At 32.3% G+C, this 17,472-nt stretch overlaps 1 protein-coding gene and 1 pseudogene across 6 annotated transcripts in view; both read right to left on the reverse strand.

Moving 5' to 3' along the window:
• The window catches only part of SENP6 (SUMO specific peptidase 6), a 100,144-nt gene that overhangs the window by 37,586 nt on the left and 45,086 nt on the right, over positions 1-17,472 (reverse strand). For 5 of the 6 annotated variants that reach the window (XM_019729596.3, XM_019729599.3, XM_019729601.3 and 2 more), the window contains 3 exons: positions 16,796-16,816; positions 6,408-6,478; positions 5,298-5,437 (listed from right to left, as the gene is read on the reverse strand). In XM_019729596.3, the coding sequence (XP_019585155.2) occupies positions 5,298-5,437; positions 6,408-6,478; positions 16,796-16,816 (232 nt within the window). The remainder of the gene's footprint in view (positions 1-5,297; positions 5,438-6,407; positions 6,479-16,795; positions 16,817-17,472) is intronic. The other variant, XM_019729598.3, reaches the window with a different exon arrangement.
• LOC141571949 (U6 spliceosomal RNA) lies at positions 10,129-10,228 on the reverse strand (annotated as a pseudogene).

Below are 17,472 nucleotides of genomic sequence, written 5' to 3' on the forward strand. Positions count from 1 at the left end.
TTTTGTCTTTTCCACATTTTGGACAATATTCAAACTGTTCAGAAAATTTAAGTTCTGAAAAAATAAGACTTTAGCATCTTATTTCAACATCACGAAACAAATACAAAAATCTCAAAATTAACTCTCAGTTCCTATTCTCATCATCACCATGGCTACCAAAAAATCCTGAGTATGTCATATTAGTTAAGATTTAGCATCAGAACACTGGAAGGAATTTTTGAGACTGCCTAGTCCGGCATCTCCAAATTGGACTGTGTGTACTACTCAAGGGCTACATCAAGATCATCTAAGGCATACAGAGCATAAATAATCTTAAGGGAATCAGTACCAGGATTCTCAATTTATAAAGATAACCTTTCCAAAAGCTGATTTGACTATGCTTCTGATGTTAAGGCATCTCCTGACAGAAGTGCTCTTCTTCTTAAAAAAAAAAATGCTAAACCTGTCTTCCATTTAAAATACTACAAGGGTGTGCTGCCTTGGTGTATAAAAACTACCAAACCAAACCAAAGGATCATTTTAAATGTTAAAAAAAATGAACTGGTTCTAAGTACTAATTAACAACAACTTTTGCAAGACAATTGATTTCTAAGACAGTGCTTCAAAAATATTTTAAGGAAGGCCTAATCTAGATTATAATTAAAAATGTTTCCTGACAGATTATCATGTGATTTGGGGCATATAACTTAGAAGAAGTTCAAGGTATTCAGTAACATTACTGTCATATAATTTTTTCCATACTCATGTACTTATTTATGTAAACAAAGTTCTTTAGCACTTATGTCTATAAGGAAACATATGAATAGATGTTGAAACCTGTCTCAGTATGTAACATACTTGTTCATGGAATTGGAATAACGTCAATATCTCTCATTAAAAGATGTATATCCAATAATTTTACTTTATGCCAAATAATTAGTTATTAAACTCTGTAATAATATAGTTTTAATCTATTATTTTTGTAAATGTGTTATATACTGTATTCTTTTTTATTTAAGTAGAGCTGGTATACAATATTATATTACTTTCAGACATACAATACAACAATTTGACATTTAGATACCTTACAATGTGATCACCACACTAATTCTAGTAATCATCTTGTCACTATACAAACATATCACAATATTACTGACTATATTCCCCTTTACCGTTTTTACCCATCTTCCCACCCACCTCCACTCTGGCAACTATCCATTTGATCTGTTTCTATGAATCTGTTTTTGTTTTTTTTTTTAGTAACTGAAATAACTCAATCTAAAACAAAGAAATTAATACTTTAAGCCTTGTATCATAAGAAATAAGTGAATAAATATTTGTTGTGACAATGAAATGACAGAATAGGAAGGTAATTGTCAAGTGCTATCGTATTTGGATGCTACCAGATCCATATGTGAGAAATCTAACCATTCTATTTAAAAACATTACACCTTTCTATTTAAAAACATGACACTGTGTCAACTATCACATCCTGTGATACCAGTTAAACTTGGATGAAAAATGTTCCAAGTCAACTTAAAAATACGTAAGAGAACACACGGTTGTTTAAAATTCTTTTAGATCTTTTAAGTTATAGAAGTTCATCAAGTGGCTGCAAGAGGGATGGACGGGTATGTGGTAGCTATAAAAAACGTGTATATATAAGTTTCAAAATTCTTTTAACTGAATGCTTAAATATATTTTATTTTCAATTTATAGTTAAAAATATGTAGGAAGTAACCAGCAAAAAAGAGTCTAAAGATCACTGCTCATGTCTTATCTGCATTGTAAAGATGAAAAAACTAACAAAGAAATGGTTACCTTGCCCAACGAGACTAATAACAAAGCCTTTTTCTATAGCATGTTATTTCTTCCAGGATCTACCTTAGATAACAAAAAGGAATGAAAACTAAGCTTTAACCAGGGAAAAACTGAACTCAGTAAAACATCAGCTCACTATCTCAGCATATGTGGATTACAAAAAAAAAAAAATGTCTCTTTCTCTGCAAGTACATAGAAGAATTCAGTTATGCTATCTGTGGAATCCAGGTAAAGGAAATTATTTTTCTTACAGCACTTCAACAGGGCCCTGTGTATTTAGAACGCATAGATAACAGGTAAACAACTGGTTAGACACAAATATGGCACAGATGATCTGCCTATCATGTTTTAGCCTATTGCCAGAAAAGAAAATAGAGAAAGAATAATATACTTAAATGAAATACAATGCAAGAGGTTGTCCATGTCCCATTACACCTGAAAGGGAAACCCCTAAGTAATGGACTAGTCCCTACTTACATACCACCCTGTGATGAAATATCTAATCCTCTAAGAAAAATCTAAAACCCACCATTAAACCCCACTATTTTCATGATAAGCAAAAGCTTATTTCCACCACTAGCTAGGTTTAAAAAACATTGTGCTGCACACAAAGTTCAGAGAGCTTCATTTATGTAAGAGATAGAACCCCATTTGCCACGGTGGGATCAGCTCTAGATAAGTTAACTCTGTCTTTTAAGAATCTGAGGATGTGATCAAGCTGGGTCCAATACTTTATTGTCTATAATAAATAGATACATGTCAAAGAAAATAACCCCATGGAAAGAAATACTTCCACTTATTTCTAAAAATGTGACAAACACAAAAAGCATATCCCTACCATTAAACTTTCTAATATTAAAATACAAAAGAAAAAATACTATGAGGTATTACCATATGCCTTCCATATGCTAAGGAACACTTATTTTGGAACTGTTTGCAACAATTAGGATTTAAATGCATATCTGCAGAACCAAATATAACATTACATTTTTCAAGATAAAAACCAGAGATTAAGAATTTTATCAACATAGCGATCTAAACAGTAGATTCTCAACACTGCTCAATAACTTTTACTAAGGTACCATATGTGCAAAGTAGTAATTTTCATAACAGTTTTGTGCTAAGTATAACTTCCTCCGGAAAACAAAGATTAATGAAAGACTTTTACAAAATAAAATAAATCCAAATTACCTATCACATACTATCTGCCAGTCTCTACACATAAATAATAATAACCAACTATCCTTAATAAGAATGAGCCTGTCTTTGATGAGACACCACTGAGACAATGTCATTTTCAGTAAACATCCTAAAGCTGTATAATCTTAATAGCAAAGACCCTGTTTATTTACAAGCAGTAAATAGTGTGAAATTTCACAGACTACAAACAGAAAGAAAAACCACTAATCTTGTTCAAGAATTAAAAATTATGTAAAGGGTGGCTACAATCTATTCTTTATCTCCACTAAGAAAAGAATAATTGACATGACAGTAAAAGAGGAAGATTTTAGATATTAAAAATAAATTCGTATGTTTTCAGTTGGTATGCCCAATGGAGGAAGGACGGTGTGTCTGATGAGGAACTTGCTTTTCTCCTCCTTTACCTAAGGTCAAACAGTAAGCCAAACAGTGCAGGGATGCCAATATGGCCTACGCCAAGCTTAGGGTGGCATGCCAGGAAACTGGTCACATAAAAGGCAACTGAGAAAAGTAAATACAGTGGAGATGATGGGAGCTGGGTTTCTTACTGTCACAGAATGGAGTTACAAATAAGCCAAGTGGGAAAGGCTAAGATAAACACTGTGGTATTGAATTAGAATTATCAGTGTGAATTCTTGAATTTTAATAGTATTTAATATGAACACTTACACACATACATATTTCCTAGCTCTGTACACTGATAAGGCCTATAAACATGACACCCAGTAGCAATGAGCAAACCGGTGCCCAAATATATTCCCTCCACTTACAGGAACAATGGCTTCTTGGGGAAATGTATGCCTCTAGAGCTAAGACAAAGAAAATATAGAAATCTAGACGACTATCTGGTTTTATACCAAAAAGTCAAGAATTACTCAAAGAATATGTAAATATGTCAAAAAACAAACAAACAAACAAACAAAACAGGAGCTAGATTTAGGAAATTACCACGGGTCAAGTCTGGGACAATTTGAGCATCAAAATAAACAACAGAAAGTATAACCTTAGTGAGTAAAATAAGAATTTACGTGTCTATGCTGACATAAATAAAGGAATACGTAAATAAATGTGGAATAAGGAAAAGCTCTACCTTATAGAAGTCTTATTAATAAATGAATATAAAAATACCTATTAATTAAATTTATAGTGGGCACTATAACTTTTATCTTAATGAAAAAGTTAATACCATCAGTAATGTGAAAATCAACATTGTATGCCTCCGGATATGATACAATAAGATTACAATATCACTACTGAGAATTCTTGAAACATGTATTAAGTCATAAAACATCAGACAAACCCAACTCAATGTACAAAGTAAGCAGCCAATACTCCTCAGAAATATCAAGGTTATGAAAGAGAAGGGAAGACTAAAGAAGACTAAAGATCACGGCGATTAAATGTAACACCGCATTTTCCCGAAAATAAGACCTTCCCCGAAAATAAGACCTACCCCAAAAATAAGCCCCAGTTAAGATCTTAGCCAGACACATTTAGTACATTATGACGATGTTCCAGAAGAAGATGACATGACTGTATTTGAATAAATGTAGATTGTTGTATATGAAAAAAAATAAGACATCCCCTGAAAATAAGCCCTAATGGATCAAAAATTAATATTAAGACCCGGTCTTATTTTCGGGGAAACACGGCATATGATCCTGAATAGGATCCTGTACTACTAAAGGACATTAGGTAAAATCTCAATGGAGTTTGTGAATTAAATGGTAGTTTTGGATCCAGGTTAATTTTTAAATTTTGACAGTTATATTCTGGTTATATAGGACATTGTCCTTTTGTTTTGTTTTTTAAAGGAAACACACATTAAAATATTAAATTGTAAACAAGCAGTGTACCTGTTACTTATACTCAAATGGTGCAGAACAATACTTATATACATATGTATATGGAGAGTGGGAAATTGGAAGGAAGTCAGAGGGAAGGAGAACAATAAAGCAAATGTGGAAAACTGAGGAATCTGATAAAAGGATATGTGAGTAGCCTTTCTATTATTTTTTTCAACTTTTCTGTAAATTAAAAATTATTTCAAAAAATTTCTAGTTCAGAGCAATTATTTGGAATATATTTCAGGGAGGCACTAATATATTCTTTTCAGAACAAGATTTATTATAGATTTTGGATAGTTTAAAAATGATCTAATGAAGGCAGAAAAGTTTGCCTAATTAACATTTCTTCTAGTCCTATGAGAAAAGGTCACCTAGAATTCAATAAGTACTAAAAATAATATTAATAAAAAGACCACCTGATTAACAACAAAGAATAATTTTTCTACCCACCTCTAAATCAGTTAAACATTTTTTCGAGGCAGGAGACAGAGAAGTACACTGATATGTACTGTGACGTTTCTGTGATACTTTCCTTTTAATTTCAGACTCTGAGTGTAATTCAGACTCTTCTGTTTTCTTCATTATGCGATCTAAAGGAGAAAAGCCAAATATACTGCAATTAAATTTTATAAATTCCTCAAGATCTTTGCTATGAAAAAAATACTAGTTTATATTATCAAATTATACTTTAATTAAAATGTTTCAACATGTACAATAAAGAATTAAAACTTTAAGTCAACACAATTACATGAAACAAGATTATAACAGTTTGGGCCGGCCCGGTGGCTCAGGCAGTTGGAGCTCTGTGCTCCTAACTCCAAAGGCTGCCAGTTCGATTCCCACATGGGCCAGTGGGCTCTCAATCACAAGGGTTGCCAGTTCAATTCCTGGAGTCCGGTAAGGATGGTGGGCTCCGCCCCCTGCAACTAAGATTGAACACGGCACCTTGAGCTGAGCTGCTGCTGAGCTCCCGGATGGCTCAGTTGGTTGGAGTGTGTCCTCTCAACCACACAAGGTTGCCGGTTCGACTCCCTCAAGGGATGGTGGGCTGCGCCCCCTGCAACTAGCAACAGCAACTGGGCCTGGAGGTGAGCTGCGCCCTCCACAACTAAGATTGAAAGGACAACTTGAAGCTGAACGGCACCCTCCACAACCAAGATCGAAAGGACAACAACTTGACTTGGAAAAAAGTCCTGGAAGTACACACTGTTCCCCAATAAAGTCCTGTTCCCCTTCCCCAATAAAATCTTAAAAAAAAAAAAAAAAAAGACTATAACAGTTCAACAAACACAATTTTGAAGCTATAACCCAATTACAGTTGATATTTGGATTCTGAATGTAACAAAAATGCTAATAAAAAAAATTTCAAATTGTAATCATCTAAATGTGCAACCAGTCCATGATTTCATTCATAATTAAATTCTCCAATGTTATAAAAAATGGTTTTCTACATACTTCTATTATACTTGTAAATATTCAAAAGCCAGTATCATACCTTTCATTCAACTACTCAAAACCCTCTACAGATGTAACAAAACAAACAAAAAACTGCATACTTACCAACACCTTGGGGCCGATTTAACCTTACAGGGTTATTTTCAAATTTTGGGACATGAGGTGGGTACTCTTTCCTAGAAAAGAAAGTTTATATAATTGTATTCTAACAGAAATAATCTTTTCTAAAATGAAAAAATGAGGAAACATTTATGTTTATTAAAAGCAAAGCATAACTTCTTTGCCATATAAAGTGATAAAAATAATAAAGCTGTATTACAGAAATATACTAAAGCTTAATACATTGTAAGATCTCTAAGGTCAGTGACTATATTTTACTTAGACTGTTAATCTATCAAAGTCCATAGCAGGCCAACTTTCAAATAAATACTTAATAAATGAATCCAAATTACTGTCCTTTCAAAGTAGTCCCTTTGGAAAGTTATATATTTATTTTCAAAATGCACAAAACTAGAAGTTTTCTTTTGGAATTGTCTTCATAAGTGGTTTGTAAGAACCACATTGAAAAAACAAAAACTCATAATACTTGTCACATATTTTTTTAGGAAAAAATATCCCTCAGCTTACTAATACTCAATTCGCTCAATTTTGTTGCAAATGTTTTTAGCTGTTTAAAAATACATCAATAAATAAAAGAATACATGGTGAATAAGATACTGTCCTCGAAGACAATTCCAAAACCAGTACAAAAAATGTTATGTACAAAAGCAGCAACTATGGAACAAGTATTTTAGTCTTACAACATGGGAATATAATTATACTTTTAAAAATATATTAAACTACATTGTCAGACTTCATGTACAATTGATTTTCAGGATTTTGAACATAATCCTTAGTAAATGAAGATCTTAAATACCACGTACATCCAAGTATACACTAATTTGGGGTAAAAGCAAAAAACTTATAATTGTGGGATAAAAGCATTAAAGGTGATTTGGAAAATGCAATAGACCAGGGAACTACATAGCTACTTTCCTACCCTAAGGAAAATCTTCTAAAAATATTCCCATTTTATTTAACCAGGGCATTAAAAATAAGAGATTATTCTATTATTTGTAAATCCATTCACACAAGTGATCAATATCATAGATTAAGTAAATTAATTTAAAAAACTGAATTTTCCTGTACAGATTTAATATTCTATTGTAAAAGTCAAAGCACCTACATTGAAAACAAAATATGAAAATGACACAAGAAAATAAGAGTAGTGATAGTCATGTATTTGTAATAGCAGCAAATAGTGAGCATCATGTGCCAGGTACTGTTCTAAGTGCTTTGTATCTATTAATTACGTTAATCCTCACAATAACTTTATAAACACATACTATTATTAGTACTTTATAGATGAGGAAACTGAGGCACAATGAGGTTAATTAATTAGCCCATGGTCACACAGCTATTAAATTACAATGCCAGAATCTGAATCCTGGCAAATTGCATTAATATTGATGAGTAATGGTGTTTCCATCACTATTGAGCAGCATTTGATAAAACTGGGCAATTTCCACCCTGCCAAAATTTTAATATTTGTGAGGATATGAGTTGTGAAGAATATGCCTTAAGAGGCAGCAGTAGTCCTAGCGCTATAAGAAAGAAGGTAGGTTTTCAGCTCCTAACTACACTGTATTTAGCTTAAAATAAAATGTACTGGTTTTCTATTCCATACACTTTCACACTACAGGATATAATAATAGTCTTCTCTTTACATAACTGAATTCTTAAATCTCCAATTTTTAAAACTCTACACTTTTGAAAAATAAAGATACCAACTTTAAAATACAACAGAGACAATGATTCTGAAAAAAATGTGTGATGATACTATTATGGTAAACTCCAAAAACTCGGTATATAGTATAGTTTTAAAAGTAGAGGACAACTCAAGCAGTTGACATTCTTAAATAAAGGATTATCAACAAGGGAAATAATTATTTGTAAGTCAGAGTGGCCAAAAAACCTAGAAATACAGATATTCTGGGGAATGCTATAAGCACTGGTTTCTTCAGTAGTAACTGACATAAATCATCTGAGACAGCAAATCACAGAAGTACAGGGGTTGATGAAAATACTGCATTAATGTATTCTTTGCAACTTGACACAGTGCACTGAGCCCTGCATTGCTAATGAGGAACAAACACACTGAATATATCATGTAATACCCATGACCTTCTCATGTACTGCAATGTAATGTTAGTAAACTATTATGCATATCTTCCAACATTTCCAAACCTTATGGCCACTCTATATCCAATATTTGCTACATGTTTCTCTAGACAAACAGGGCAAATTAAGTTTTGTTTTTAAAAATTTATTATAATGAATAAATTACAGAAATAAAAGCATACCTTAAGTTTAATACAAAAAATATAAGAATTTCAAGATAAAGGTATTATTAATAGCTTGATAAAAGTGGTAAAAGAACTTTCTAGCCATAATATCTTGTGTTCTTTAAAATTCAGTTTTAAAAAAATTTCTGCTTGGTGATCAGAAATCAAATTTTGTTAACTCTTGTTTTGAGGGTTCCATCACTCTACAGATACTAAAATTTCAAAGTACAAATTGGTATGATGCTCACGCCTAGAATTTAGTTTCTCAGTGGATATTTCTTTCCCATCTGAAACCAGCAGAAGCAGAAAAGCTTCCCAGTCATCTCTCATATATAAGGTGGGAGGGTTTTTTGGGGGCTTCTGAGGGTTTGTGTTTTGCATACAAGTTTTAGAGAAAAACCTCACCTCACGGACCCAACATTTTACAAGCTGCATAAAATGAACTGGGAGAGGATTTTTTTTCTTCTTTTCAGGCTTGTTCAAGTAACATCAAAATGCTCTGCTCATTAAAGGTTAGACAGTTCTCAGCCCCGAAAGCTTTCAAAATAAACTTAATTTTGGAATAATTTTAGATGTGCAGAAAAGTTGATGACAATTTAGAATTCCCTTATATCCCTTACTCAGTTTCTCCTAATGTTAACACCTTCATTATCACTATACATGTCAAAAAGAAACCAACATTGGTATACTACTTCTAACTAAACTCCAGACTTTATTCAAATTTCACTAGCTATAACAATATCCTTTTATTGTTCCTGAATCCAGTTCAGAACCCACGGAATTTAGTCAGCATGTCTCCTTAATCTCCTGCTTGTTTCTCAGTCTTATGTTTTCATAATCTTGACGTTGTGGGGAAAAAACTGATTATTTTGTAGAATGCCCCTCAATCTGGGTATGATGTTTTTCTCATGATTAGACTGAAGTTGTAGGTTTGGGGTAAGAATATCACAGAGGTAAAGTGCCCTTTTCGTCACATACCAGGAGGTGCATGGTATCAACGCGATTTATCACTGGTCACATTAACCTTGATCATTTGGCTTACGTAGAGTGTTTGTCCAGTTTCCCCAATCTAAAGTTACTATTTTTCCCGTTCGACACTACTTGGAAGCAAGTCAGTCAGTCCATCCCACAAAACAGGTAAGGACAGTTTAGCTTCACTTCCTAAAGAGGGGAGTATCTACACATTATTTGGAATTCTGTAATAAACAGCTGTCCATTTCCCCCAATTCATGTTATTGCAGCTTGTAACATCTTAGGATAGTTCCATAAATTTATCCACTCATTTATATCAGTATCATTTATGGGTATTTTTTATATTTTGGCTATAATCCCATTGTTTCAGTTTTGGCCCTTTGGAGCTCTTTCAGTTGGCTCCTGTGCGCCTTTGATGTGACCTCATTCTTTTGTTTATTCTGGTAAAATATATGTAACATAAAATTTGCAAAAATATGAAATGCTTCACTAATCTGCTTGTCATCTGTACGGGGCCATGAAAATCTCCTCTGTATTTTTCCAATTTTAGTATATATGCTGTTGAAGCAAGAGCCCTTTTGTTTCTTCCAAGAGTACTTGCTTGGTTTTTTGACACTATAAATTGCTCTACTCATTTTGTTTCCCCTGAACCCATACCTAGAATCAGCCATTTCTCCACGTTCCTTTTATTATAGAGTAGTATTAGAAACCAGGATCTGGGCACTGGTGCTTTTGGGCAGGGGATAGGTTTTGTTTTAGTGATAAGTCAGTTTTATTAATCTTTCCATTGCTCTAATGTCAAAAGATGTAAACTTCTATAAAACGTATTAATTTTAAAGTTAAAATCCATTATTCCAAACTCACGTTAGACTCAGAAATCAGTCTAATTTTTGAAGTATGTATTAAAATTTCCTACAGCCATACTCTAAACAAGAACTTCTTGCATATTTCATTTTAGGGAGTATATTCAGTTATATAACATTTAGTTGTTACACTCTTATAGACTGTGCCCATTATAAAATGTGCTCTTCTATCTTATTTACGAGGTGTGATCAAACAATATGGTGAATGTTTAAATGTAAAAAAAGTTTTTACAGAAAAAGACACATTGCCATTAATCCCCCTCAAAGTACTCCACCTCGCCTCGAACACACTTATCCCATGGTTCTTGCCACTTTCTGAAGCAGTTCTGGAAATCTTCTTTCATGAGTGTCTTTAGTTGTGCTGCCGTGGCTTCCTCGATGTCCTGAATCATTTTGACTTTGGGGAAGAGCCAAAAGTCACATGGTGCCAGATCCAGTGAATAAGGTGGATGAGGACACACCGTAATGCTTTTATTGGACAGAAACTGGCATATACTAGAAGCAATGTGTGACATGGAGTCTTTCCACTGTAATCACAAAATATGGTGAATGCTGCTGCCGAGTGCCATCCAACGGAAAGGGTGGGATCTTCAATACGGGAAGCGGAGTGTCAAATCTTATTAACAGTGTGTGACACAAGTTTCAACTTGTTCAGTGAAGTCTGTCGGGTATGAGCTATGGTTGACAGGTGTGTTTTAAAGTGTGCCGTAAATCATCCTTAATCATGACAACTCTCCATGTCACACATCACTTCTGGTACGGTAATTTCTGTCAAATAAAAACATTATGGTGGGCCCTCATCCACCTTATTCAGCGGATCTGGCACCGTGCCACTTCTGGCTCTTCCCCAAAATCAAAATGATTCAGGACATTGAGGCAGCCACGACGGCACAACTAAAGACACTCAAGAAAGAGGACTTCCAGACCTGCTTCTGAAAGTGGCAAGAACGATGGGATAAGTGTTTGAAGCGAGGGGGGATATTCTGAGAGGGATTGATGGCAATGTGTATTTTACTATATATATTTTTTTTTTACTTTAAACATTCACCGTATTGTTTGATCACACCTCGTAGTACTTCTAATTCTTAATTCCATCTCATTTGTTATTAAAATTCTATTCATGCTTTCTTTTTGTTCGCATCTCTTGTGACTTTAAACACCCCTTTACTAATTATGTCTGATTCTTGTAAAAAGCATAGTATAGCTGGATTTAACCCAATTAGTTTATTAAATGTATTCAACCTGATCACAATTACTGTAACAGCTGATAGACTTCATGTTTTCCTCTCATCTTACTTATTAGTTTTTTTTTATATTTGTATTTATTATTTTACTTTGTTTCCTCTTTTCCACTATTTTTACTGGTTTGCACAATAGCTATTCATTGTTTCCCCTCCTAGTTAAATAATTTCTCTGGACTCTTATTCCAACTGCATATTTCTGTTCACATGTTATCAAGATTCTATTAATACTTCCTCAAGTAAGATGTTTTACTGCATCCCAATAAGATGAGATCTTTAAAATTCTTTTACTTCCCTCTCAAAGTACCTCCCAAAAAAGGCCTTAAGACTCCTTTTACTACTGCCTTTCCATCTCCCTAACTTTAGATTTTGCTAGGATAGTTTTGAGTACTTGGTCATAGACTATTTTCTTTTGCAGAACATCTCTATTTGGAAAGTAAAACATGTTTAGCCTTAACTGAAGGTCACTGACTTAGTTTAATTGTGCCAAATTATAAATCATATACAAAAAATTATTTTTTTTTTAATCTTAAAGATTTATCAGGTAATAACACTTCCCTACCTAAAATGCCCTAAACGGTTCTAGTGAGTGCACTAATATAAAATTCAAACTCTTCAGATCATCTTACAAAGCCTTTTATGATCTGGATCCTAACTGACCTCACCAAACACACCTCATAACATTTTCTTTTTTCCCCTTTGCTCCTCAAGCTCCAGACATAGTGGCCCTTCTTTTGGTTCTTTGAACATTCCAAATTCATTCCTGCGTTAATATCTTAGCACCACCTCTCCCCCTCCTAGAAAAGCCATCTCTATGATCATGGCATGGCCAACTCTTTACTTATTCCTTGTTTAAATGTTAGCTTCATAGAAAAGAGTTTCTCTGAACATGCAATCCATACTGTTACTACCTCATCATCCAATTATACTTCTTTACACAGAACTTATTTCATGTTTTACTTGTTCATTACCAATCTTTGCCCATCAAATATAATCTATAGGAGTGCAGTGATTTTATCTGCTTTGTTTGTCACTGTATCTGTATGCCTAGAACTAAGCAGGCATTAATAAATAGTTAGAATGAATAAATGTGTATATCTAAGTGCAGAATGTAATTAGAAGTGTATTTATCAGGTCAAATAATTATACAAACACTGCTGTACAAGGATGGTAATATTGTCAAAACTGAACCACTGGCCACCGTGCACAGCCATCATACAGTAGTAATTCAAAATATTAATTTGTCAGCCAATGCACAAATATCAAAATTCAGATATTTGAAAGGCTCTATGAACTTGTTTATATTTGATTGCACAGGTTGGTTGGAAACTGAATACATCTGCACTCTCTAGTCTGTTTACTGTCTTACCCCCTAAACTATTTCTCGTGCTTTCATATTCAATCACTGTTTTCTTCACAGTATGTTTTATTATGTGGCAAGACAAATCATTCTTCTCTTCCCCCATTTATTCTTTTTTAAAAAAATAAGTCTGTGTTCTTCTCAAATATTCTTCTAAATAAACTTTACAGTTGGTCAAATTTATTAAAATAAAGTTGCTGAGATTTTGACTAAAACTGTGTTAAATTTACTTTATTTTAAGGATGTCTATATGTTATGGAACATAATATATATATTAATAATACATATTATTTATATTATTATATGAGGTAAATAAATATAAATTATATTTTACCTTATTTAAGGTTAATATCAAATAACCAACCAAGAACATTACATGCTTCAGATTAGGTTCTTTATAAAGAATTTATAAAGAATTCATCATTAATTTTATTACTGGACATTATTTTTAGTTTGCCACTGTGAATGAAATTTTGGTCTTTCCAATATATACTCTAATTGATCAGAAGTGAATGAAAAAATTATAAGTAATGTTAGTCTTATAGCTTGTCATCATGCTTAACTCATATTATTTCTAAGGTTTCAGATAACCATTATAAATCCAAGGAAAACACTATCATCTGAACATAATTTTATTTTCAGATACCTTGCGACAGCAATTTATAATGTTGTTATATATTGGTACTACCTATCTGCAAAACAATTTGTGAACTTATCAAGAATATTAAAAAACATTCGTAACTTAGCCCAAAGAATCTTTTCTAAGAGAGTTAAGAGATGCATTTAGAAATTTATGTACAAAGTTGTTCATCAATGTGTCACATACCTCAGTGAAACACAACCAGAAATGAGCCAATGGGCAGATAAATTATGTATCTGTAGGACAAGCTATTATGCAATCATTAAAAATAATTTGTAGAAGGCAACTTAATGACAGGAGAAAAATGCTAGGACATACTGTTCGGTGAAAATTCAGAATACACAACTGTATTTTTATTTTTATTATGACTCCACATGTTAGGTATATTAAAAAGTTTTTAGGAAAAAAATGATTAGAAAGAAATGCATCAGGATTCTAATGTAATATTCTATTTTGAGAGCTTTTTAAAAATTATAAATCTTCTGATTATAATACTTATCTTTTCAAACACGCCCTTTAAGTAAACATTTCTAGTATTCTATGTATATTTTATTGTATTTTCCAACTTTGTACTTCTTTATTGTTTAAAATTCTACAATATGCACAGTTTTTACAATAAAAGATAATAAATATATAAAAAATGTTAATTTGAAAATCACTGTCTTTCAGCTTCATAATGGGTCAACAGATTCTTTATCTTGGGAGGGAAAAAAAAGTTCTAATACCAGATTAAATATTCTAGATTGATGGTGCTACCACATACACTGTATTCACAAACTGTCCATGAGTCAGAAGGGAATTTGAGTCATTCAAGTTGTCAAAGTCACCCACAACAAAGAACTGGCAGCAAATTTTTTAAGTTTGTGAGCTCTGGATCTTAGCATTGTTTTATTTATTATTTAGTCCAGCTTGGTTTTAAACTTAAAACTCACCTCATTGTGCCCAGTATATAGTACAAGTGGAAAAAGCCTGGAAAAGATTAACCTTCCAGATATAAATAAATCACTTAATTCAGAGATTTATAGTTCCTCATGTTTTAAGGGATTTCCATTGCTCTTCAACATTCAGGAAAATGTGGCTTAGTGTTCACAAGGGAGGAAAAAGGATTATGTAAAAAAATATTTACAAAGTAAAAATCTACTGACACAAAAGCTCTTCTCAGTTTATCTCTGACAAAGCTCAACATAAAATAATTTTAGGTATAAGGATCTAAAGAACAAATGGGCTCAATTCAACCCAACAGTAACTAAGCTGCTGAATAAATCACTCGTGTAGTCACTACCAGGCATTTTAGAAATAGTTGCTGCTGCATATTTAGTCCCTGGCATTAATCTTAGTACAAAAGACTGAAAGAATTTTGGTATTTCTTACTGTTACAGAAATTTCAAATTTTACAGTATATAAGTCAATTTTAAATAATTATCTCATTTGTTCCTCACAAATTTCCTTTCAAGTTGCAAATATTATTATCCCCATTTTAGAGTAAGTTGTGTGTCTACTGCTAATGCTGGTTACTTAATTCTACATCTCTGATTTCTACTCCAGTATTATTCCAACAAGAATGTAAGCTCCAAGAGGGTAGAGATTTCTCTCTGCTCCTAGAAGAGTGCCTGGCACATAGAGTCATTGAAATATCTGCTGAATGTAGCAATGAATAAGTTTCCTCTACAGAAATACGTATAAGCCAAAACAATGGGGAAAAATAATATAAACCTTTCAATGCTATTGTGAATAAGAGAATAATGTAAAATCTTCTGATAATATAAATAATGCCTATATTTTATCTATCTTATGGTACAGCATACAGGAAAGAATTTATTTTTATAAAACAAGAGTGTTTCGATGTGACTGTATCAAGACTTATTTAATGTATAAATATATTCTTTAGCAATTTTATTACATACATCTAATTAATAGCCTTCCAAAAAATACAGCCACTTATGAGTTAATTTTTTTTTAATACAGAATGGCTCTATATCTAATAACGATGTGCTCAAAAAAGAAAAATAGGCAAAATAGGAAACTAATTTTTCTTTCCTAGAAGTAGTAAAATATTTGCACAACCCATTCATTTAAAACAAGTGACAAATCTTGCTGACACCTTTAAATTTATATTTCAGAAACTTGAGTGTTCATGAAACAAGATGGAATGTATGCATTTTATAAAATATTGCAAGTTATCCTCTTTGCCTCCTCTATACCTTTAAACAAAATTAGAGTTAAAATTATATAATTAAAATTATAGAACATCCCTTTTTTTGACCTTCACCAATTATTTGAAAGTACTTGTTTCATACAAGGGCTATTAACCTATTTTTAAGGAGGAAGGTTCACACAATGCTTTTGAGACTCTCAGGAAAGCCAGAAAAAAAGATGCATACCCACAAAGTATTCTACGTACATACACTGAGGAGAGAAACTATTCTTATGGACATGTGCTTTAGAATTATTACAACCATTTCACTATTCAAAGAAATGTATGTTCTTAAAAACTTGTTTCCATGTTATTTATATTATTTCACATTTCTGCTAAAGGACAAGGTGTTTCCCAATGTTGTCACAAAGGGAACAAAACAGGGATCATAAAATTATGTTATAAATTTAGGGGTCAGAATAGGAATACGTTTGATGTTAAAAGTTTTAACTCCAAGCTTAAGGTAACCTAATTCCATTTTTCCCCTCACTCTACTGAAGTGTAAAAATAAAAAGTATTATTACTAAAATATAATAAGAAAGATTTTACTGAAATCAAATTTACTATTAACGCATTGAAATATTCTATTTTTAAAAGGGAAATAGTCACACATCAGTATAAATAAATAATAACCACTCGTGAAAAAATGTGTATTAAGAATTATGGTGAAACACTAACCACATAAGTCAAATATGTTGTGCTATTAATGTTGCCTTTTATTAAAATAATTACTAAGCTATAATGATGACTCAGATCGGTGGATACTTTTCAAAGCATATAAAAATATCTGATATTTTACTGTTTTATCCATGCTCTAGTTTCATCAATATTAGGCTTACCTTTCCTTTTGGTCCCGAGTGCTTAAAACATGAAAAAGAAAAAAAACGTAAGAGGCAAGACCTCATTTGTGATATATCATTGTAGTTTTAGTAACTGCAGTCAATAAGGCAAAACTCTAAAGTGATTAATTTTTTTAACACATTATATATACATAGTATATACTACGTTTTGAATCTTGTCAGATATAAAAATTGTTTTCAATTTTTGTCAATACAGGAAATACTTTATTTCTAAATATATTTAAGGAAGAAAAAAGAACGTACAAAGATACGAAAAATTACTAAAAGAACCTTATTTAACCATCCAACATTTGAGGATACATGTTATTTTAGAGTAACTATGTAAACAGTCTTCAAGGAACAATACAAAAGTGGTTCTAATCCTGTTATTAGATGTGATTATTTGCTTCTGAGCAAAAAAAAAATAATTAAGGTTTAAACTTTTGCATAAAAGCCTTAAATACAGTATATAGTTTGAGACATAAACCATATAGGAAAGGCCTGGGATTTAAAATCATGGTCTCTAATCAAAAGTCCAGTGTATAAAAGATCCACCCTTCTCCACAGTTCATAGAAAATCTAAAAAGCTATTAATAGCAATTATTTAAGGGTAAACTTACAAAAAAACCTCAATTTAGGACAAGATTTACATCCTAGAAGTATTCCTCTTTATTATA

Source organism: Rhinolophus sinicus, chromosome 2, assembly GCF_057876585.1.
Source record: "Rhinolophus sinicus isolate RSI-liver-muscle chromosome 2, RSI-T2T, whole genome shotgun sequence".
In the NCBI taxonomy this organism is placed as follows: domain Eukaryota; kingdom Metazoa; phylum Chordata; class Mammalia; order Chiroptera; family Rhinolophidae; genus Rhinolophus; species Rhinolophus sinicus.